Source organism: Emys orbicularis, chromosome 10 (assembly GCF_028017835.1).
Source record: "Emys orbicularis isolate rEmyOrb1 chromosome 10, rEmyOrb1.hap1, whole genome shotgun sequence".
In the NCBI taxonomy this organism is placed as follows: Eukaryota; Metazoa; Chordata; order Testudines; family Emydidae; genus Emys; species Emys orbicularis.
This window is the reverse complement of record NC_088692.1, coordinates 55,679,483-55,703,707: the sequence shown is the minus strand read 5'-3', so window position 1 is coordinate 55,703,707 and position 24,225 is coordinate 55,679,483. Positions and strand designations below refer to the sequence as shown.

At 44.7% G+C, this 24,225-nt stretch overlaps 1 protein-coding gene across 1 annotated transcript in view; it reads left to right on the top strand.

Annotated features, from left to right (window-relative positions):
- The first annotated feature begins 2,672 nt into the window (after positions 1–2,672).
- The window catches only part of USP3 (ubiquitin specific peptidase 3), a 63,162-nt gene continuing 41,609 nt past the window's right edge, over positions 2,673–24,225 (top strand). The window contains exons 1-2 of the mRNA XM_065411941.1: positions 2,673–2,859; positions 22,096–22,156. Coding sequence (XP_065268013.1) covers positions 2,769–2,859; positions 22,096–22,156 — 152 coding nt within the window. The 5' untranslated portion in view covers positions 2,673–2,768. The remainder of the gene's footprint in view (positions 2,860–22,095; positions 22,157–24,225) is intronic.

Below are 24,225 nucleotides of genomic sequence, written 5' to 3'. Positions count from 1 at the left end.
TTCCTACCATATAACCAAGTGAAGGTCTTAAAGCCAAGGCATCTATTTCCTTTCTCTCATTGATGTAAAAAAGTGACCCATGTTGTTAATATATAGAACTAATTACACCTACAAAACAAGAGCCGTGTTCCATATTCAGGACCTGTCAATACTACAATTTACCTATGTTGGAAGAAAAAGAGAGCTAGACAAATTTATGAGTGCAGTTGTATGACAGGTTGCTTGTGATGGTAGGGGACAAAGCTCAACAGCCCTTGGACTCTCTTCTGGTTTATGTCTCATGTTTCTAAAGCTCATGCTATAGCATTTCAGATGGCCACTGCAGAGGTGGGCCAGAGATGGGTTGAGTGGGCCAGGGCTCATGTTCTCAGGTGCATGGCTGGCTGGTTCTTGCTCACATGATCAGGATCTAACTGATTGCCATATGTTGTTACAAGGAGGAGGGAGAAAAATTGTTTTTCTTAACCTCTGAGGATAGGACAAGAAGCAATGGGCTTAAATTGCAGCAAGGGAGGTTTAGGTTGGATACAGACGCTACCCAACTTACGCAAGCATTCTGTTCCAAAACGCCTTGCGTAACTTGAATTTTGTGTAAGTTGGAAATGTATACCCGACCATTAGGCAAAAAAAACCACCTCAAAACCCCCCTATTTCTAGCGTATGGAACTTTTTCCATAGGTGTGGATTTGCGTAAATCGGGTTTGCGTAACCCGGGGGCGTCTGTATTAGGAAAAACTTCCTGTCAGGGTGGTTAAGCACTGGAATAAATTGCTTAGGGAGGTTGTGGCATCACCATCATTGGAGATTTTTAAGAGCAGGTTAGACAAACACCTGTCAGGAATGGTCTAGATCAATGCATCTCATGGCCCATCAGGGTAATCTGATTGCGGGCCGCGAGATGTTTCGCTGACGTTGACCATCCGCAGGCCCAGCTCCCCGCAGCTCCCTGTGGCCGCGGTTCGCCGTTCCCGGCCAATGGGAGCGGCGGGCTGCAAGGACGTGCTGGTCACCGCTTCCCACAGCGCCCATTGGCTGGGAACGGCGAAGCGCGGCCACTGGGAGCTGCGGGGGGCCATGCCTGCAGACGGTCAACGTCAGCAAAATGTCTCACGGCCCGCAATCAGATTATCCTGATGGGCCACAGGTTGCTCACCACTGGTCAAGATAATACTTAGTCCTGCTATGAGTGCTGGACTAGATGACTGGACAGGGGACTGGACTAGATGACCTCTCAAGGTCCCTTCTAGTTCTACGATTCTATATTGGGTTGGGAAGGAATTTCCCCTCAGCTGATTGGCAGAGACCTTGGGGATTTTTCACCTTCCTCTGCAGCAGGGCCAGCTCCAGGCACTAGCTTGGCAAGCAGGTGCTTGGGGCGGCCGTTCCGGAGAGGGGCGGCACGTCCAGGTATTCGGCGGCAATTCGGCGGACAGTCCCTCACTCCCGCTCGGAGCGAAGGACCTCCTGCCGAATTGCCGCAGATCACGATCGCGGCTTTTTTTTTTTTTTTTTTGGCTGCTTGGGGCGGCCCAAACCCTGGAGCCGGCCCTGCTCTGCAGCGTGGGCATGCAGTACACTTGCTGGGAATATCTGGGTCTCTCTCTATTAATCGTTTTCCTGCCATTGTACGGTCCTTGGGCATGGGGGTACCTCGGTCCCACCTATTCTCTGCTTGTGGCACATAATAGTGGGCTGTAATATTTTGGTCTAATTTTGGTTGTTGGGTTTAATGTGCAGCTGCTCGGCAGGCTTAGTGGCATGTGATATACATGTCAGACTAGATGATCTGATGGGCCCTTCTGGTCCTAGACTATGATGATGACTCTCTGATGAGCCAGGCTGGAGAACAGCTGGTACACACCACAGCCTGGACCAGCATCCCTGAAACCATCACTTGGCCCACGACTCCCATGGCAGTGAGCTAGGTGTGCCTGAGAGCGTGGCCAGGGGAAGCGCTGGCTGGCAGGGCAGCCTTCCCTCCTGGGGCACATTTCATGCCCGCTGGGAGCCCCTTACTCTGCTTGCCATGGGCTCCTGCACTGTCCTCTGCTGCAGGCTTGTGAACCATGCTCCTCAAAGGGGCAACCTGTGGCCCGAGCCGCTGCATGCGTGCTGCTGCAGGAGCCGCCGCTTCAGGGCCAGGCAACAGGCTGCCACTTCCCCCCCAGCCCACAGTAACCAGACTTTTAGTGTCTGGTCATTAGATGTGACCGGACGCTGTAGTGGAAAACGGTCACCGGGCAACCCTACCCCACCCCACCCCAATAGCCAAGTGTTGGCAGCAGTCCCCAACCTTTCAAAGAATCTGGGCGGAGCTTATTGTATGGGCGGAGCTTGGAAGAAACTCCTCCCCAAAGGCTGCCCGAACGGGAGTGAAGCGCGCAAGGGCCGGCGGGTGGATCGCAACGGAGTGGACCGGAGGGAGGCGCGGAGGGCGGATCGCAGCAGGGCGGACGGAAGGGCGGCGCAGAAGGCCCGGCGGGCGGATCGCGGCGGGGCGGACGGGAGGACAGCGCGAAAGGGCCAGCGGGCGGACCGCGGACAGGAGGGCAGCGCGGAAGACCCGGCGGGTGGATCGCAACGGAGTGGACGGGTGGGAGGTGCAGAGGGCGGATCGCGGCAGGGCGGCGCGGAAGGCCCGGCGGGCGGATCGCGGCGCGTGGACGGGAGGGCGGCGCGGAAGGCCCGGCGGGCGGATCGCGGCGCTGGCTCTAAGATGGCTGTTGTGAGCGGGGCGCAGTTGCTGTGAGGAGCTGCCCGCCTGTGCCATGGAGTGCCCGCACCTTGGCTCCAGCGTCTGCATCGCGCCCGCCTCGGCCCGGTTCCCGCAGGGCTCGCCCTCCTCCTGGTGCTGCAGCGGTGAGTGTCCCCGGCGCGGCTCGCACGGCAGGCCCCGGGCCCCGCGGCCTACGCGGCGCCCGCCGACCCAGTCCGGCCTCGGGAGGGAGCCCGGGAGCCGCCTCCCCAACGCGGACCGGGCTGGCTCCGGGGAGGGGGCGCCGGGGGCCCCATTGTTCCTCGCTACCGCCTGGGCCGGGGCGGGCTCCGTGGGTGAGGGGCTGGGGCGGGAGCGCGGACCCCTGGAGAGCCGGTGCCCGGCTCAAGCTCCCCTCCCCCAGCGGGGCAGCTCCTCGCGGGGCATTAAGCTGCTCCCCCGCCATCGCTTGCCCCCGCTACACGCACCCCTCAGGCCTTGCTCGGGGGGTCCCGGCTGCACAGGTCCCTCCCTGCAGAGCTTTGTGCTGGCTCTGGGACGGGCAGGGTCTAGCAGGCTGAGCTCATGTGCCGGGCGGGGAGACTGTCTCTCTCCCCGCCCCCCCCCCCCGGCTTATGGCTGCTTCTCCTGCCAAGGAATTCCAGGTTTTCTGTTCTTAACCCCCTTTGTTTGCGCGAGGAGCAGCACGCTCGTCTCTATCCCGGGGAAGCCGAGCCCAGGGTATGTGGAGAAAGGGGCCTGTGAATCTCGCAGGATCAGTGTAAAAGTAACTGCTTAGCCTGAGAAGCTTTGTCTTTATTTTTAAAACATTTTTATTTGTCCAGGGTTTTGCACGATGGGGTTTGGATGGGAGTACTGGGGGGCTGGGAAAAAGACATCACTGTGTTATATAGATTGAAGGAGCCAGTAGATTGAGTGGTGCGCAATAAAGTGGAGTGTGATCCTGTGTATAAATCTACACAATATAAATGAACATTTACACATTCTAGACGGATGGTGCAGGAGGAATGTGTAGGAGTCAACACCAGGCTCTGCACATTGACTTAATAACACAAATATGTATCCATGACATTTGTATTATTTCTTCAGTACCATCTGTGTCCGGATATTGTTTGTTCAAAGCTTTCCCCTTGAAGGGTTGCTCTGCCCAAGCTGCTCTAAATTCAACTAGTTAATGACACCATAATTACTGCTAGTTTTTCAAATAGAAGACCTCTGATGGTAGCTGTCATTTTAGCTTACATTCTTCTCTGTATTCATTGTAAAAAAGAAACCCTAGCACATTTAGTATATGTAGCAATAGGCGCGTTTGTAACAATAAGATGCCCCCCCCCCACCTTACTGTGTCTATGGGCAATGGTGGGGGGAAGCGTCATTTGAGATATTAGTCCATGGAACAATGAAATGTTAATTAAGTTTTCAGTTGTTTCCTTTAATGTGGGAATGCTGTTTATTTTTTGTCCTATTGTATGGATGCTTTAGTGTGGGCCAATTCTGCAGCTTGCTTGAGTTCTTCTATGATTGGCATTTCCTGGAGCCAAGGTGGGGTAGTTCTGCTGCTTTCTTTGGTAAAACCAGTTATTTTACTCTTTAGAGCTTTTGCTTTTACACGCGAGTTTGTTTTTCAGTGGAATGATGCAGAGTAATGGTTAGAGAGGGAGAGTGCATAAAGGAAAACTTGTTCATTTCTGTATATTTCTTTACCTGGAAATCCAGCCCTTATGGTTGTATCTGTCACCTCATGGTGCTGACATATGGCACTAAGGTTTACCCTTCAAAGAACACCAGAAAGATAACATTACCAAAGCTGAAAATATACTAAGCTGTTAATGCAACTGTTTAACTAAAAAAAGAGCCAGTCTTCTAGAAAACATGAAAACGTTAATGTTGTGGAAAGCCTCATTTCATACAGAAAGATGAAGTTTGATTGATAGACATGCTGTTTTCTGAGGAAAGAAGTTCAGCGATTAGAACGAATTTTCCTTTGTCAGGCAAGTGCATGTTCACCAAGCTAGCACTTATGGGAAGAGACTGTGCTGGATGCTGAACTGATTTATTACAGTTGGGAGGAGGTGGGAGGGAGTTAAACTCTTTGAGAAACTGACTAGATTTATAATGGTGCTATATCCAGGAGCGCACTCCCACTAGTTTCATGTTTTTTAATAAAACCTAGAAACAATAACCAAATCCCATATAAATTATTTGGACAGGTAAATCAGAAGTACAGTATTAATTCCTAACAAGTGGATAAAGAAACATTTATAGTTAGTACACTAAATTTAAAACATTCAGTAAAAACATAAGCCAGTTATCAATTACAGGAGAGACAAATTGCTCATAACTCTCCTTAATTGAATTCTTCAGTCCCTTCACAGGATTGCTAGATGAAACTACTCTAGTCCATATTTAGTAGTCTGAGTGACATTTCCCATGCGGGTTGCCTATCTTGATAGGCTATTATTTGTTAGTGTTACGTGATCTCTGCAGTGGTGCACAGGATACTCTTTCTTATCTGCCATCATTTCAGTGACAGTAGCACTTTGAATGATGCCCACAGAAGTCAACTTGTGGTGAGTGGTAATGGATCCCAATTTTCCCTAAGAACTCTGATGACTCTTTTATATAGAGATTTGCCCATGGCAGAATTTCTGTGCCATGTACCATTGTTCTCAGCTGTTTTAGGTAGGACTGTGATAGATGTTTTTGTTCCTTCAAAAATGAGAGAATAAAACTTCAATTACTCCTCATTGTCACCTCTGTTTTTGTTCTTTGTTGCCTAAGAAGTGAACCCCATTAGCAGGAATCTTATTCTTTGCTTGTTCTGCTAAATGGTAATATACCATTCAAAAAGAAAATGGCTTCTGTATAATTTCTGTATAAGTTGTCAAGACTTACTGGGACTGGATAAGGCTGGATAAATGGGGGATTTCTTTATTTGTCTTTTGTTGTCCTAAATTGGAGAAAAATATTTAGCCAGGTAATTGTCTTCCCTCCTTTTATCCTGAAATTCCACAGTTTCTCCGACCTCTAACATGGCCCAAAAGTATCTCCAAAGAATGTGTGATCTGTCCCATTCTGAGTTAGCTGACCTTCCTCTGAAAAGGAGAATGAAGATACTGATATATAGGGAATACTTTGGTTGCCATATGACCCACCAGTGACAACAAAACATTCTGGAATACCTTGGAGAGTGGGTCCTTAATATAAGAAGTGACTTAGAGTTTGGACTGTTTCAGGTACCCTGGATTCAAAGGCCCTCCAAATGTTAGATTGATCGATGCACACGGATTGAATACTTTTTTTTATCCCCCAAAAGAGTCTTGATAGCAATGGCACTTCATTGTATAATGCGGAGGCATCTCAAAACATTTTCATGAGAAGTGCAATAATATAACAATGCTATTTGCACTACACAGCTGACGTTTGAAAAATAACATTATCAGAGATAGGGTGGTTGGGGGAAGGCGTGCACCAGACTGAAGAGGTGTATTGGCCTTTGAAGTTAACAGTCCCTTTGCTAACAGCTCCCTTTCAAGCTAACAGTCAAGATTCCTTTGGTGGTCTCTTGATTGATGATGGCGAACTGTGAGAATAATAAAAGGCAGTATTTGTGAGCACACTCAGCCAAATCTGAAGTCTTCTGCTCCAAATCAAAGAATAAGGGCCCGTGCCCATTTCTAGACAACACCTAGAACTTTAATCAGCACAAATAACATGGCAGTATAGTTCAGAAACTGGAGAGTGCAAATTCCACACTTTAAAACATAGCAAGCCCCATTCCCCCAGATTATTATTTGAAACCTGGTAGTGTGTTCTGTGCAGGATAAAATACAAAAGGCAGCACGTTCCTTGCTTTGTGGAGTTTGCAATCTAAATAAATTGACAACACACAATGCATTGTGAGAACTTCCCTGTGGGTGTCTATCTTAAAGATTTTTTTTTTAATTGCTTAGAGCAATGGGTCAATGGGTCTTGTGTAAGAACATGAAAGGAAGAGATGAGATAAATCACTAGGAAAGGCGGAAATTGTGCAGAAACATGCTGAAAATCCCTTCTAATCAGTACTGTCACATGAAATATTGTTTGCAGATTTCTGCTACTTCCAATTAGAGCTAAATGTTTCCATGCATTTTATTTTCTGTAATTTCTGATGGTTTAGGATGTTGGCAATAATCCCAGGCAAAACCAGTTAAATTTATGACATGCCACACTCTCAGGACTCTTGTGCAAACCATGTAATTAAAAAAAGGATTCTCAACAGCTCAGCTATGTATTTTCCTATCACCTTTTCACATACTCATTCGTGCAACCGCAGCCAACCATATCTCACCTATCACAGCACACTTCCAAGCAGACCTGTGCAAGCTTGAAGGGTCTTGCCAACTTTTTTGGCATGGAGAAGACGAATTGATGCTTTGTGCAGTGTGAAATTGCAAAATGTTCCTCTAGAAAAACTCATGACAGCTAGGATTGTCTCTGCTTAAATATTCAGTACTTGTAAGAGGAAATTGTTGCACTTCAAGTATGCTTAAAACCTCCAATACTTCAGATCACTATCAGCTGAATACCTGGTTTTTAAAATAACACACATGGTTGTTTTTATGAAATATTGAAGGATTCCTTTTGCTGTAGAACTGTATATCCTGCAGAAGTTCAATATATTTGCTTGGAACTTGTGTTATCTTTGCATGGTAGCTTGTGATGCAGTAAAAGCTGTAACTAGCATTTGCTCAGAGCCTCATATTGTGCTGTCCCCAGATGTCTGTTGGATTTTAAAAAGTAGAAGAGAGAGAGAGAGCTTGGATAAATAATTTTGGCCTACTGAAATATGATTAGTGTGGAAATCCAAATGCTGAAATATGAGACTCTTTTTCTACCCAATTAAAATAACTTTACAAAATGGCATTGCTAATCTGCTGTCTTCCAAACTGTCATTAATTATTTCATTTATATATGAGAGCCCAAATGCTATCAATGCAAGTGGGAGAATTTTCAGGGCTAGGAGTTTATTGGGTCTGACTGACTGCTGGTTATGTTTTCCTTACATAAACCAGTTACACTGTTCTCTATTCATTTGGATAGGTAGCAGCATCCTGCCACACTGTGTTTTTTGGCATTGCAATCTTGGACTGTAGTAAGCAGTGCCAAGACAAATATGCTCTAAAAGTACATGTACACAGACTTGAAGCTTCTCAGCTCAGCTCCTCCTCCTTTCTTCTCCATCCTCATCAGTACTAGTCTCTGCCATAGTTCATAAGGAGAGAGCAAAGTTCCTAATTTCCTTTAATTCTTCCTATAATAGGAAAAAAACCACTGAATCATATATAAAGAACCTATTCCATATTAAGACCCTGATTCTTCAGTCAGGTTGAGATGGCCCCAGGCCTTTATGCCCCCATAGAGTCTCATTGAATTCAGTGACATTGTGAGAATGAGTCTGTGTGCATGGAGATTTGTTTGTGGGATTAGGGTTGCAATCAAGTCCCATTTTTCTGTTTTTTTTCTTCTATAACTTTGCCTTAGAAAATTGGTTTGGCCTAAAAATTACTAGCCTTACTCTGAAATTAAAGGAGAGAACTTCTTTGCAAAAACATTTTTAGACTTGTTTGAGTTAAAGGTCACTTAAATCAAATTTCAAAGCACAGTAGATTTTTTTTTTTAATCTAGTGTTTCCTTCAGCTCAAGAATAGCTTGATAATAACCTTTCAAACTTTGTATATTGATAAATCTCCTTAAAAGCTCATGTGCCAGCTGTATCTGAAGAAAATAGGTTCTAATTAAGCAAAGCTCATTAATGTTTTGTGCTCTTTAGTTTTGGACCCAATCTTGCTTCCATTAAACCAAATGGAAATTTTTAGATTAATGGATGGACAGTCCCTACATATCTGTCAGCAGGTTGCCCTCTATTGGCTAGTTCAGCCTAGAAAGAAAGTAAGGAATTTTTAGAGGTATTGGTTAGCAGAGATCTTCTTTCTGCGCTAGTAGTAGAGACTTGTGTTTTTAGAGCTGAAGGATCAGAGTTCCAGTCTCAGCACAGCAGGCATGTTCTTTATGGAGGGGGGATAATTCTTTTATATTTAATGTGGCAACCCCACACTCCCAATATAATGTTGATTTTGATTCCTTTTCCAATTTCAAAAAGAGAACTTAATGTTTGCAAATATTTAGAACTATGTCTTGTTGGATTACATTGAGTAAATACTATTTGAAATTAATATATTTTGAAATGACTTCTCTATGAAGTTTGTTTGTACTACCTCAGTCTGCCCAAAAAAATCATATTGCACACAAAATATGAAACAGATTTTTAACGTGGGCCATTGCATGAGACCGTCTTCAGGGAATAGATGTTAAAGGTGCTGCTTTTATTTGGACACTAGATGTGTTTCTATGTCAGGGAAGTTTTCTGGAAAGAGAACATGGCAGTGAAGAATACTTGTATATATCTGAATTCACCCAGGCAACTTCTGAAAAGTAAAAAAAAATTCCAGGATCTAGTTAAAAATCTTTTTGCTGGATGTTTCCAAATGCCCCCTTGGGGTAGGAAGAAATGTGGACAGGGAGGTTTAGCAGAGGCATATAAATTGAGGCAGTATAAACAAGTCATTGTATGAAATTTTAGTTTTTACTGACTTCACTAGTGCTTGTTATATAGCTTTTTGTAAAACTAGACAAATATCTAGATGAGTTGATGTACCCCCTGGAAAAGTTCTGCATACCCCCAAGGGTATGTGTACCCCTGGTTGAGAACCATTGATATAGAAATATAGATGACTTGCAAAGCTTGTGGCTGATGCCATCCTCACCTGAGGTGGCAGATACAGAGCTCACCACTACAGCACAGTGAATCATGCAGACTGGAATCAATTTAATTACAGTTGTCTAATTATAATTAGGCTAATAAAGCTCGCCCACCTTCCCTGCACCCTTCAAGATGGTGGAAAAGCACTAGGTAATTGCAAAGTATTATTAGTCTGTTTTTTAGATGGGGTAGTTAAGCTTTAGCTAGGTTCAGTAACTCAGTTGAAAGGCGTTGTGGTCTAGTGGTTTAGGCAGGAGCTGCGGAACTGTACAGTGTGAGTCTAAGGCTTGGGTCTTACACTTGGTTCAAGCAGTTTTAACCTTCTTTACCAGTATTTGGAATGAAGGTAGGTTAGGCCTTGGGAGCCATGGTTAACTTGGCTGATACAAATCATTTAATTTTAGTAATCTGATGCCATTTCACTTCCCATTTATTTATCTTCATTCATCTGTGCAAAAAATTTTTAGAAAAACAAAACAAATAAATGACTTCCCCCTCCCCCCTAAAGCAAATGCTGAGTGGTTTCCAAAACCAACTCCCTCAGTTCTGGAAACCAGCTAAGAGTTTTGTGTTTTGTTTATGTTCTGAGATTACTAGGGGAAACTATTTTCATTTAGATCAGAGTAGAGGCTTTTGTGTTGTGATGGAATATGCATTACTTTATACTTGATATTGATAATTTGCTTACTATGGGGGCAGCGTAAGCCTTGGTGTCCTTTTGTAATTTCCTTGCTTGTAAGTGGGGATTTTATTTTGTTTTATAAATGATATGATAGGTGAGTACGCTTATCACTCAGCAGCCTTAAATAGTTTGTAAAACCAATTCTCTTTTCTAAAACTTTTCTCTTTTGAGCCCATCTATTAAATCTGGATTTCTACAAATATGGCTGTGAAATTTCTCTTAAAATTTTTTGTTACCCATTTGGCTCTAGTCAAAATACTGACAGGTAACCTATCTAAATAAGGCAGTTTCACAAAAGGTGGCTAATCTTTCTAGAATATTGCAAATAGATACTGATTTACCTTTCCTGTAAAATATCTCAGTACTCTCTGAGGCCCTGCACCTACATTAGATCTGCACAGACAGACCCTTGTGCCTGGACTGAGCCACATTTACACCGTTGGAATTTGGTGTAGGTGCAAGTGTTTGCTCGGGCAGGTCAGATTGCAGGAACTGGGTCTTAGATGGCTAATGATAACTCTGGATACTTAGGCTTTGTCTACACTAGCACTTTTGTCATTAAAATTTTGGCAGTCAGGGGTGTGAAAAAGCACCCCCCTGATGGACATAAGTTGCACGGACAAAAGTGCCGGTGTGGACAGCTGCTGACATAGTTACTGCTGCTTGTTGGGGGTGGGCATAGAGCGGCTGCACAGGAGACCTTTCAGTGGTGTAGCAACAGTGGTATAGCTGTGCCGCTGTAAGGTTCGTAGTGTAGACATAGCCTTACTTTTCTGCTTTCAGCTGGTAAGTAACATTTTAGTCTGGTGGACTCTTGAAACTCTCTTCCTGTATCTTGTTCACTCAGAATGTTTTGATGGCTTCCTTTGTGTCTGACAGGCAGAATAGAGGGGGATGGTCTGAAATAAATAGGCTGTTAGAATCTCCCCCCCAATACATTGTGACCTCAGACTGCTAGGGGATTCAGAGGATTCCTCTCCTTAAGAGATGGGTCTGATCTTGAGAATTGCAATGCAATCTATTCTGGTTTTCCTTGGCTTCTCTCTGAAATTGGCTGTTTGATTTGTGTGTCTTGTTTTTATTGTTTTTATATTGGTGTAAAGTCTCTTTTAGGTGTGTGCTACTGTATTCTGTATTGTATAATATTTGTCTCCCTGACAAGGCTTGATTTTTTGGTAAATGTATGTACTCTTTATTTTCAAGAATTGTTACATTTACATTTAAGTAAATGTTTGCACTAGTAATAATTAAACAGCAACAAAACCTTCAGATACTGATTATTCAAAATGTGGTAGAAACTGAGATTAAATAACAGATTTAGAAGTAAAATCATATATGATATAGTTTGCTAGATTAAAGTAATGGTGGGGAAAATGCACTAGTTATTTTCTGGTGGAATGTATAGCACTATAAATTTAAGCTAAGGATAGAAATGTTTTGTGGGGTGCAAAGAGTAACCTAGTACGGAAATTTTCTGATTTAAAATATCCTGCCAAGTCTTATTATACTGTTTAGAAATCTAATGAATTGCCTAAAAATATGGCATTTCTGTAAACTGAAAACTAATCTTGTCGCTATTATTAAAGAAGCATCCTTGTGTAATGTTAGTGATGTTTGTGACCTTTTTTTCTCCAGAGCCCCTGACAAAAAAGCCAGAATTGACTGACTGCCATAGTTTTAGCAGTGTCTAATTTTTGTTTGGCCTGGTTCTCTATTCTTTGTTTAACCACTTCCTCAGGAACTAGTATCTCTGTTTAGCCCGTGTTAGAAGTTATAGCGTAATTACAGGTTTTTTTTCCCTACCTGAATGTCTGCTCATCCAGTATCTGTTTAAAGAATAAAAACAAATATGGACCTTGCTGTATCTTTCTATTACCAGGTTTTTCAATTGCTTACGTAATCACAAAATATCAGGGCTGCAGCCAGCACAGTTGAGTGCAATTTAGGAAGTGGATTGTAAACAGGAGAAATTAATCTGTTGTTCTCTGATGAGCATGTTTCAATGCTAGCATGTTTCTAGTACTTTAATTACCTTATTTTATTTATTCTTGGGGAATGAGTGTTTACTTCCCATCATGTTACTTTTGAATTCTTATTCAGCAGTTATTTGGCAGGTCTATGCTCAGTTTGATGTTTTCAAAATCAGTTGACTTAGGCCAGTCAGGAAAGTTCTTGCATTACACTAAGCATTGCTTTTACTTACAGTGACAAGTAGCAAATATCAGGACATACTGCAAATGTACAGTCGTGTATTAGTGTCTGCATGAGTATAGTGAAAGCAGGAAAACAAAATGTAGCCCCAGCTCTTTTTCTGACTTCATCATTGCTTTGCTTTGCTTTTGATGCTTAAGGCAGATGGCAGAAAAAATGAGACTGACTTTTTTGCAGGTTTATGGTGAGGGTGGGGGTGTTACTGTAATTCTGAAAACCTCATTCACAATCTATAATTTTAAGTGAAGTCTCAACCAGCCGGAGACTTGATATAAACAATTTATTCTTATGCATCTCTTTGTCACGTGAGAGCATGTGCCATTAAAAGAACAGTTAACTCATTTTTGTACAGAGTGATAAACTCTGAGAAACTAGATTCCTTGGAAAAATATTCCTTTGACAGTTGAGACATTAATTTGCCTTCTTTCCTTCTCTTCTCCTTTCCCCGGTAAATGGGTGTTAACAAAACATTTTAAACAGTCTAATTAAAAATCACTTCCTATCAGTCAGATTTCCCCTTGGCCCCAGATCCTGCAGGGAGCTTAGGGGAGGCTCGGTCCGTGCCCATGCAGATCCCCGTTGGGGCACTGGTAAGACGACATCATAGTTTAGGTTCACATGGAAGGTTCTGCAAAGGTGCAGGGATCCATCTGCAGTGATGCTTTTTGCAGGACTGACACCGTAAATAGTATCTGTGATATCCTCTTACTAGTTCATTGGTTGTCCAAAGGGTCTTACAGGAACAATATGTAGATGAGGCTTGAATTTCTGATCGGCGTAATAAGCAGGGAAATTAAAAGGAAAATACCGGACCAAAACCCCAACCTCTTCTGGCTTTCTTGATGCATCAGAAATGAGCAATTCCCCCCCCCCCTTTTCTTTTATTTTCTTTTTCTTTCGCAGATGATTTAGTTCAGAGGTTCTCAAACTGTGGTTTGTGGACCACCAGTGGTCTGCAAGCTCCATTCAGGTGGTCAGCGGATAGTTCCCTCTAAGGTGCATGCCTTGGCAGCCGCACACAAAAGAATGAAGGGCCACCCACCTAATTAGTGGAGTCATGCCTGCACAGCTCCACTAATTAGGTGCCTGGACCCTGGAGAAGATGCACATGTAAGGTGAGGTGGTGGCCTTGGGGGGAATAGGGGATAGGTGGGAGGGGGCAGTAGGGTGAAAAGTGGGGGTGGGGGGAATTTGAGATATGCAGGGCTGTGGCGGCCAGAGAAAGAGGCAACTTTCCCCAGCTCCAGGGCTGCAGCTGTCGGGGAGAGATGGCCCTCGTTCCCAGCCTCAGCTCTGTGGCTGCTGTGGCGGGGGAGAGACCCCCCTCCTTCCCAGCCCCAGCTTGGGGGCTGCCGCGGCGGGGGGGAGAGAGGGCACATCCATCTCATTAGAAAGGTAAGACTACTGATATTAAAATATGAGTTGTGTGCTTTTATTTGTAGAACAAAAAACATTGTTTGTTTGTTTTTTAATATAGCGCTTTTATCCAAAGCGCTTTACAATAGTTAGCTAATGGTACAAACAACATTTGGAAAGATCATTAAGTGATCCGCCAAGACCCTCAGCAATTTTCAAGTGGTCCGTGGGAAAAAAAAAAATTGAGAACCACTGATTTAGTTTATACCAGGGATGACCAAGTAACCATTTTTAAATTGCAAATTTTCCCAGTACACTTCCTCTTTGAGTTTTACATAAATATTGATGCTGAATTACTTTTGCAGATTAGAAACTCTCCACAAACAACATGCAGTCATACTTCTTCTGCTTTAGGCCTGCTTTGTGCAGCTGGGTCTGGGCAGGCAGACACCCATGAACATCCCCATAGTATTTATAACTCAAATATTGCGACATCAGGCTATTGCATGAGACCTAGAAAATGACTTTTACCCCTACATTTTTAAAGCAGCACATAATGGTTAACTTGCCAACTCCTAGTCAAGTTGTTTAGGGTGGGGTTTGTGGCTAAATTCCTACCCAGCACTTTGAAAATTTCCTCAACACTTTTCCCCTTTCTCTTCCTCATGCAAAACAGCTTTCATTACAATTGCTCAACCAGAGTTGATAGCATCCAATTTGTTAAATTCAAAACAGATACTCATTTTAAGATGTGTATATAGTCAAAAATAAGTCATTTGGGTGGGTATCTTGGCTTTTAAATCCTGGAAGCCTTCACTAAATTTAGAGGATTAATTCTGTAAAATTGTAGCATTCTGCTTGGAGGTGTTTTTGGGACACTTCTGTCCCTCTGACTTTATCATGAGTGTAAATATTAGTACTCATTGCTTCCATGTATGGCTATAGCTACTCCAGTTGCCTGAGGTAGTCTCCCTTTTTGTAGGTGCACACTCCTTTCAAGAGTGCCAGTCAAGGGAAACTATGGCAACATATGAATTATTAAAATACAAATTGGCATCAATAAAATCCAGAACAAGTAGTAATATTTATATATAAATCCCTCAGGGTGCTGGAAATAGATTGGAAAATAATCATGAACCCAATTAAGTATAGAAACAAACAAATGAAGGTTAAAAGGAAAGAGATTGGAAGAAAAGATAATCCAATATGGAGTCAACAGCTGTTCTAAAATCCATTTGGGGAGGGGAGAGCTGTAAGGCACTGAAGTAGGAAGGAAGGAAATGAGATGGGTTTCAGAGGGTAGTGAATGCCGCACTGTTTAGCCCACCCAGGGCCGGCTCCAGGTTTTTTGCCGCCCCAAGCCCCCCCCCCCCCCAAGAAAAAGCCGGAGTGCTGCTACCAAAGCAAAAAAAAAAGGGCCGGAGTGCCACCCCAAAGGGCCAGAATGCCGCCCCTTTAAAAGTGCCGCCCCAAGCACATGCTTGAGACGCTGGTGCCTAGAGCCGGCCCTGAGCCCACCATAGCAAAAGCGCAATCAACGCTGACTTCAGTAGCAGAAATGGGATCTTTTCAACAGCATGTGTGAGCAGAAGTGTCTGTTAGTACAAGGTTCAAGAAGCAGGACTTCAGGGTTGCCAGAGCCAACTCCATTAAGGACTTTAATAACCAGTAATTCAAATGATCTATCTGTCACTGTACAGACAGGCAAAGTAAAGAAGGTAAGAGGCTAGCAGACCTGGACTCTAATCAGAGCTCTGCCAGCTACTTGTAGTGTGACCTTGGCCAAGTCACTTGACCTCTGTTTCTGAGAAATGTGGCTAGTACTTTATACCATGCTCTGAGCTCCTCAGATGGAAGGCCCTGCGTAAGTGCAGAGTTCTGTTTGATGGAAAATTTCCATCAAAATGAAACTGATTAAAGACTTCATGTATAAATTTTACGTTTTTAATGAAGAGTTTTGTTTTCCCACCACTATTAATTATTTTCCAGCCTTTTGGTTTGCAGCTCTCTCTTCTCCCTCTTTACCTCCGCAAGTCTTTGTAGAACTGATAGTAGAGGAGAATCTTGGCCTGGTTTCATAGGCTTGATTAGTCTATCCTGTGACATCATGCATCACGCAATACAGCTGCTATTTCACATTTTTCCCTGTGAGCCGCTACTCCTTTTCCCCTCAAGGGCTGCTGCTGGACTCTGCCCAACTCGTCTTGCTGTGTTGCCAGTCTCATGTGCCAGACAGACAAGCTTCTGAGAAAGATGAAGTAGGGACATTTTTCTTAACAAAACAGAGCAGTGGGTCGCTATTAGACAGAATGGGGTAAAAAATAGGGGAAGTGAAAGCAATTCTAATTGTTCTTCCAAATATTTTTAACATTATTCTCTACATGCAACTTTCCCTGGAAGCTCTGTACTGTAGTCGTGTTGTCCCCCCCCCCCTCCCCCAAGGTCTTGTCTACACCAGGTATATCGGTATAATTATACTGTTAAAGTTACACTGATCTTTCTCCCCATATGGATGCTCTTTTACCAGGGGCGGCGGTGGCTTCTTTTTTTTTTTTTTTTTGGATTTAGCTTGTACTGACATAAGCAAGACTGAAAACAAGCCACTGTTTTTCCAAATAAAAAGTATTTTTACACTAACTGTACAAAATGTGTCCATATGGGGAGTCACATTAGTGTAACTACTGCTGTATAATTATACCTGTGTAGTAATGCTGGTAAATTTACCTGTGTAGATTTAATAAGCTATTTTATAAAGAATGAAAGAGCAGTTATTGGAAACTGCTCAACGATCTTAATCTTGGTCCCTATTCAACCAGCTTCTAGACTTCATTAATTACTGGCTGAACTTCATACTCATCCCAGAGTGTTGCTCTTGTTATGCCAATGTTTTATGGCTTTTTCTTTACCTTTATTCCATTGTTAAGGAGCTGTTTCCTTACATCCAGGTTGTGAAGTAAAGTCTGTGGTAGACATGGCTTAGGTTATTTCTACTCTGTGATTTGCAAGGCAGCCGATTAGAGTTCATTACATACCCTTAACACCATATGCCAAATGCTTCCAGGGGTACTGCATCACACAGGGGTTCTTAACGTGGCACTTCATAAGGGCTGTTTCCTGTTTGTCTCCTGCTCTTCCTGATCTGTCTGTCTGTCTGTCTGTCTGAGTTAATGCAGTGGATTCTTTAAACAAAACTATTCTTAGTGTATGTGCAACGTGCCTCAGGTGGCACGTGGCCAGGATTCATCACCGGATTTGGTCCACTAGTTGAATCATTAGCTTGCCTGGGCTGGGATGGATATTGATGGAGAGCTCAACATGAACGCTGATCCATGCCCCCCACAAAACTATTAATTTGGGACTTTGTTTGTATGCAGCACATACACTGAAATTTTCTATAGTCAAAGCCCACAACTCTATGCTATAAGGAAGTAGGGTCTTTTGTCTCTGCTGTTCTTGTTTCATTGGAATACTCTGGAGAGCTGTGTGAAATAACATATCTTACAAGATCCATAAGTGCTCACACAAGAAAGAACACGAGGGTGAGGCAGGGAGGGACCCTTGATGAGCATGCACCCATCAGCCTGCATAGAACAGAATGACTAAGGTTTGATAAGTGTTACTCATCAGGATGGGACACAGAAACTGGAAGAAACCTACACTATTTGAACTCTTCTTCTGAATGGTCTTAACTACACAGGATTTCAGTGTGAAACTCACTGGAATGAGTCTGTACATTTGGTGTTAGATTGTTTGCTTCTTGGGGAAGGGTCCATTGCTCCTTTTTTGTTTGCAGAGTCCTTTGATTGCTTTGGGTGCTATATAAATAATTAACTAGTATTCAGGTTTCACTTGCAGTGATTACACTGTAGAAGACAGAATTTTCCCTCTGTTATGTGATCAAATGTATAGTTTCAACACGTCCAAGCAAGCTGATGGTAATTGTACAATGGCAAATGACTCACTATTTGAGGCAGCATTGTAGCAGCACAGATTTATTTTCCCCTCTTTCAGATATTAACATCTTTTTCTAAACACTTAAGGCCATTCTAAAAATACAGCAAAACGGCTCAGTTGGTAACTGCTGTAGTGGGCACTTAAGTTCAAGAGCAGCCAAGGTTCCTGAGCTTGTCTAATGACTGAGGGAGGTGAATACTACTATTAAGCTTTTTGCTCAATTAAAATGTCTTAAGCTGTTTGTAGGACATAGCTCTCTTCTAGATGCATTTTTGCAAAATGCTTTTGTTCCCTATATTTTTAAAGTAGCATTCAAAAAAGCCAATGGCAACAGTGAATACAGGCATGAGCAAAATAGCCCAAATAATTGTTTCTCTTCTCCCCCCTTCTCTTGAATATATGGTACTTTCTATGACTTAAGAATCCCAGTGAGTCAAGTCTACTTTGACATCCATCTAGATCTGTAGCTCTTTGCTTTGAAAGTTGGATGATAGCCTAACCCAGGCCTGCACAACTCGTAAAGCAGCGAGGGCCATATTACTCCATAGAAAACAGCTGAGGGCCGAAACCCCCCGAGCACCGCCAACCCCCTCCCCCAGTGCCACCCAGCCCCCCCGAAACACAACACCCCCCCCAGCGCCACCCACCCCATGGAAACAACCCCCCCAGTGCCGCCGAAACACACACCCCCAGCGCCACCTGCCCCGCGGAAACAAACCCTCCTTCCCCAGCGCCGCCCCACCGAAACAGCAGTATTGAACCTCGGTAATTTGTTATAGCGGGCCCCTAAGGTAGTATAATTAAGGTAAAAGAAAAATGTCTTTTTGCTAGAAGTAGAATAAGCTCTTCCCCCCACTTTGTAATCAATTGCCCTGTTGAATGAATGAGGTGTGAATGAGGAAGGTGTGGAAGGCAGGCACCTCCAGACAGCTGCAACCCTTGGAGAGGGCAGGGCCAGCTCTAGGATTTTTGCCGCCCCAAGCAAAAAATTTTTTGGCCGTCCCCGCTTTTTTTTCCGTGCCCCTCTGCCCCCGGCCCCAACTCCACCCCTTCCGAACCCCTTCCCCAAATCCCCAGCCCCGCCTCCTCCCCTGGCGTGCCGCATTTTGCCCCCCCTTATTGCTTCCTGCAGGCCCCCCGTGACCTCCCGCCCTAGCTCACCTCTGCTCCACCTGCTCCCCTGGGCGTGCTGCCGCTCCGCTTTTCCCCCCTCCCTCTCAGGTGAGGGAGGGCAGAGAAGCAGAGCAGAGGCGTGTTTAGGGGAGCAGGCGGAGTGGAGCTTAGCTAGGGTGGGGGGCGCAGGAAGTAATGGGGGGATAGAGGAAGCGCTCCCCGCTCCAGTTCACCTCCGCTCCACCACCGCCGCCTCCCCCGAGCGCCCGCCACTCAGCTTCTCCTCCCTCCCAGCCTTGCTGCGCGAAATAGCGGTTTTGCGCGCAGCAAGCCTGGGAGGGAGTGGGGAGAAGCGGAGCGGCGGCGCATTCAGGGGAGCAGGCGGAGCGGAGGTTAGCTGGGGGGGGGGGCGGCGCAGGAAGTAACGGGACCACTCCCCGCTCCAGCTCACCTCCGCCACTTCCCCCGAGCACCCCGCCACTCGGCTTCTCCTCCCTCCCAGCCTTGCTGCGCGAAATAGCGGTTTCACGCACGGCAAGCCTGGGAGGGAGGGAGGGAGGAGAAGCGGAGTGGCGGGTGGCGCACTCGGGAGCAGGCGGAGGGCGGAGCGGAGGCAAGCTGGGGCAGCAAGGGCACTTTTTCCCCATGCCCTGGAGTCGGCACCTATGATGGCCGGCGCCAGAATGCCACCCCTAGAAATGTGCCGCCCCAAGCACCTGCTTGTTTTGCTGGTGCCTGGAGCTGGCCCTGGGATAGGGGATGGGAGCCAGACCAGATCAGTAGAACAGGTCAGCCACCGAATCACGGCTCGCCTCCTCAGCCCCCCTCCCCCGGCTCACCTCCTCAGCCCCCCTCCCCCAGCTTGCCTACTCACCCCCCGCCACTGCCCGCTCGCTTGCCTCCTCAGCCCCCCACCCCTCCGGCTTGCCAGCTCACCTGCCCCCCCCCGCTCCCCTCCTCAGCCCCCCCCCGGCTCGCCTACTTACCCCCCTGCCACTGCCTGCCCACTCGCCTCCTCAGCCCCCCCCCCCACCGGCTCACTTACCCCCCTGCCACTGCCCGCCCGCTCGCCTCCTCAGCCCCCACTCCCCCAGCTTGCCTACTCACTCCCCGCCACTGCCCGCCTGCTCGCCTACTCAGCCCCCTCCCTCACCCGCCGCTTGCCTACTCACCCCCCCCCCCCCCCGCGGGCCACACAGTGAGCCCACGCGGGCCGCATGCGGCCCCCGGGCCGCATGTTATGCAGGCCTGGCCTAACCCTTCCAACAAATGTGTTGCAGGAATTGCCAAGCAGTAGAGAATCTGTTTCCTCATCCTCTGTGCTATGTTTTGTCAACTGCACAAAGCAGCCCCCCTCTGGTACAACTATCCTCTACCATCCTAAATGGGTCCTTCTATTTGAGGGGCAATTGTTGAGGTTTTATAATTTACATGGACTGAGGAGGGATTTGTCATGAGCCTGTGCTTTTATAAGGACCGGTCTTGTTCTTTTGCACTTGACAAACACTTTTTCATTGCCATTTATTTTTTAATTTGAAATACAAACCAACACAGTCCTGCCTCATTCTGTCCTATCTGTTGTGTACCAGTATCATCTATGGGATCAGTACAACTTTAGAAATGGGATGTGAAATCTTCCACTGTAGAGCCACAAAAATATTGGAGGGTCCCATGTAAACAGTTGTTTTTTAAAACAAAACCAAAAAAAGTGAAAATGTAGGTTGCATCTACACTACAAGCTCTACAGCGGCACAACATCTGCATCTACACTGGGAGGTGGGTAGGAGGTTAGGTTGATGCAACCACAGCACTCAGAGTGAGAAATGTTCATAGCCTGGAGAGACATAGCTAGGTCCATCTAAGTTTTAAGTGTAGACCAGGCCTTAGTAACAATAGTATATTTAAAAATGAATCTTGAGGGCTTTCCTCCACCATCCCACTCAAATGACTTTTGCCTTCCTCTGCAGCATGGGGCATGGGTCAATTGCAGGTTTAAACTAGTGTAAATGGTGGAGTCTTTGTAATTTTAAGTCTTTAAACCATGGTTTGAGGACTTCAGTATCTCAGCCAAATGTTAGGGGTCTATTACACGAGCAGGTGGGTGAGGTTCTGTGGCCTGCAATGTGCAGGAGGTCAGCTAGATGATCCGGATGGTCCCTTCTGACCTTAAGTCTGAGTCAGTGGTCCCCAAACTTTTTCAATTCCGCCCACCTCTTACCCAGTTCGCACACCCCCAGGAGCCGGGGCGGGGTATAGGGTGAGTGGGGCAGGACGGGGAGAGGGAGCCACGCTTTTAGTGTCTGGGCGGCTGGAACTGGGGCTGGGACCGGAGCAGAACTGGGGCCAGGAGTGGAGATGGGTGGCTTTCTCTCTCTGCCCCCCGGGGGGCTGTTCCAGGCCTGCCATGGCCCCCTGGATGTTCCACTGTGCTCCCCTAAGGTGGCGCGCCCCACAGTTTGGGGACCACTGGTCTGAGTCTATGAGAGAACAATTTGAAATAGTCACTATCAAATACTGTAGATTCTTTAAAATAAGTTTTACAACATATGAATAGGAGTGTTTTTTTCCATAGTGAATATATTGGAGATTTTACATTTAAATATTCCTGTGAGGGGTTGTGAATTTACCACACAACAGCATTATGCTTATGAATCAGAAAATGAAACATTCTCTTAAGAAGTGAAACTTCCCTGTCTACTTTTATTTTCCTACCTGACTGAAGTTAAAAAAGGAAACGCACTATTAGTGGTGAAAAGTCAGTTATTTAAATTCTTGGAGTTCTAAATCTAGGATGGAGTTAGGAGTTTTATTGTAAACTATGTCTGTTTTGGCCCAGTGCCCCCTTTAAAGGTTGGTAAAATTTTAGGGCTAAAACTTTTCTCCCCTACAAGGAAAACTGCATTTCAATATTCGACATATTTGCAGATATAATGAAGAGTAAATTTACTAACTGTTCTGAGTCTGAGATTTGACACTAATATAGTACAAGAGCTGAATGTGCAGAAGCAAAAATGTGATCCTTTGCAATATGAACAGTAGGTAAATGCCTGTGCCTGAAATTAAAAATGAAGGAAGACTAACATGCCTTGGTATCAGCCACCTCTCCTGCAGTCCCTACTCTAGATTAACATGACTATTTTGATATTTTATATAACCATACAGTCAAAGTGGAGCCAGAGGAGAGCTAGTTCCATCTCACAAGATGGATTCTATAACTGTAATATCACAGCCAATTCACTTGACTTTCTTTTTGTTTAATAGTGTGCCGATCCAATAAAAGTCCCTGGGTTTGTCTGACTTGTTCAAGTGTCCATTGTGGAAGGTAGGTACAGCACATATTGGTTTGGAAATTACTTAACCCCCCTTTTTAATACTCTTTTCATCACCTTCCCTCTGCTTCTTGTTCTGTTTAAAACAATCTCCCGTCAAAGGATGTCTGAATGTCCCTGTTCCATTCTTCCTCCACACCGGAATATAGTGTCAAAGGAGCTATTGCAGTTCAGCGATTTATACACGTATGCTGAACACTCCTCTCTACTTTCCATACGTGCGTGATGAGGTATTTTTCTTTTTATTTAAAAGCAAAAATAGTTTATTAATGTTGCAGTAGCAGTTAACATGGTGTGTCAGTGGAACTGTTTAAAGCAGAAGACACAGTGGCAGTGGAACTGCATTTTTTTCTTGTAAAGACCTTCATAATATTTGAAACACTTTTATATTTACAAAAGGAATTTACTGCATTGACTGATTAGTAGATTGATTCAAAATAAAGCTGCTTCTGCTGTAGCAGATTAAAAACAAATAGGTATTTCTTGGTATTCTCTAAATCAAAATCTTGCCCAGCTGGTTTTGTGAGATGGCAAGTATCCAGTTTAACCTGAAAAGATCTTAAATGTGTTTTCAGGGTACCTTAGAATAAAAGAGTTTCCCTTAGCTATATTGACAGCAGCTGGTGCAGGTGTGTGTTTATCTGATTTTGGTGTACATTGAAATACACAGAAATATGTACATACAACAATGTAGTGGTTGAGATGATAATTCACACTTCAAAAGACCTAGTAGAAATTGGCTGGTAAATGTGTTTTGAGATGTGCATGTCTAAGGTTAGTCTAGCTGGTTGTCACATTCCGACAAAGACTATGGGAAATAAAAACACTTAAACTGAGGTCTACCACATGCACTGCCAGGTTTTTATCCTGGAAAACCACCATTAAGCTTAGCGAGTTTCTCTCTTAGATAGATCCCAGTACATTCTATTTTCACTTTACTTTAACTGCCTGTTCCTGTAGAGCAGAGTTTCCCAAACTTGGGATGCGCTTGTGTAGGGAAAGCCCCTGGCGGGCTGGGCCGGTTTGTTTACCTGCTGTGTCCGCAGGTCCGGCCGATCGCAGCTCCCACTGGCTGCGGTTCGCTGCTCCAGGCCAATGGGAGCTGCTGGAAGTGGCAGTCAGTATGTCCCTCGGCCCGCGCTGCTTCCAGCAGCTCCCATTGGCCTGGAGCAGCAAACCTGGACACAGCAGGTAAACAAACTGGCCCGGTCCGCCAGGGGCTTTCCCTACACAAGCGGCGTCCCAAGTTTGGGAAACACTGCTGTAGAGGTAAGAATATGGTAACTACTTGAATAATTTCTTTCATATCAAAAGCTTCAGCACAAAAAAAACCCTTTGATTTTCCTGTATTTCAAAAGTTAATAGCTTGGAGGGAGGGAGATGGGAAACAGCACCATATTATGTGAATGATCAAAGGCTGAAATCCATAACTTGGAATATTTTACTCATTCTGTGTGGTTTTTACTGTTATCAAACCTTTGTTATATGTAGTTAATAGGATTTGAATTAAATTTTTACTCAGTTATGTTAGATCTTAAAACTGCTGTCAACCCAGGAATTAAACATGTTTGAATGAGAAAGCACCATCATTGTGGTCTGGAAATCTCTATGATGTAGGGAACCAGCAGGATCTTTTGTTCAGGTAACATTTAAAATACAAAAAGAGAAAATAGAGTCACCCATATCTTCACTTGAAGTGCCACATTGTTCTCTCACCTAGATTTGGGGAGGAGAGAAGAATTACAATGCAACAAAAGTATCTCTTGCATTTCCAAATTAAGAACTTTTTTTTCCCTATTGTCGGAGAGCCTTAGATTTATGGGAGCACCTCAAATTTTGGGAGTGAAAATGTTCACCTTTTCACCTGGTATGCTTTTTATATATGAAGGGTTCTACAGACTTTTAAATTGCTCTTCATTACATGACCTCAGGCCCAGTGCCTCCCAAATTCATGGACTTCACAATAAAATACAAGAGCTTCAGTTTTAAATCACTGTCCGCAGAGCACTGAAGCTTGTATGTAGAAGTTAGTGTTCAGTTAAAGCAATTGCAGACATGGTGA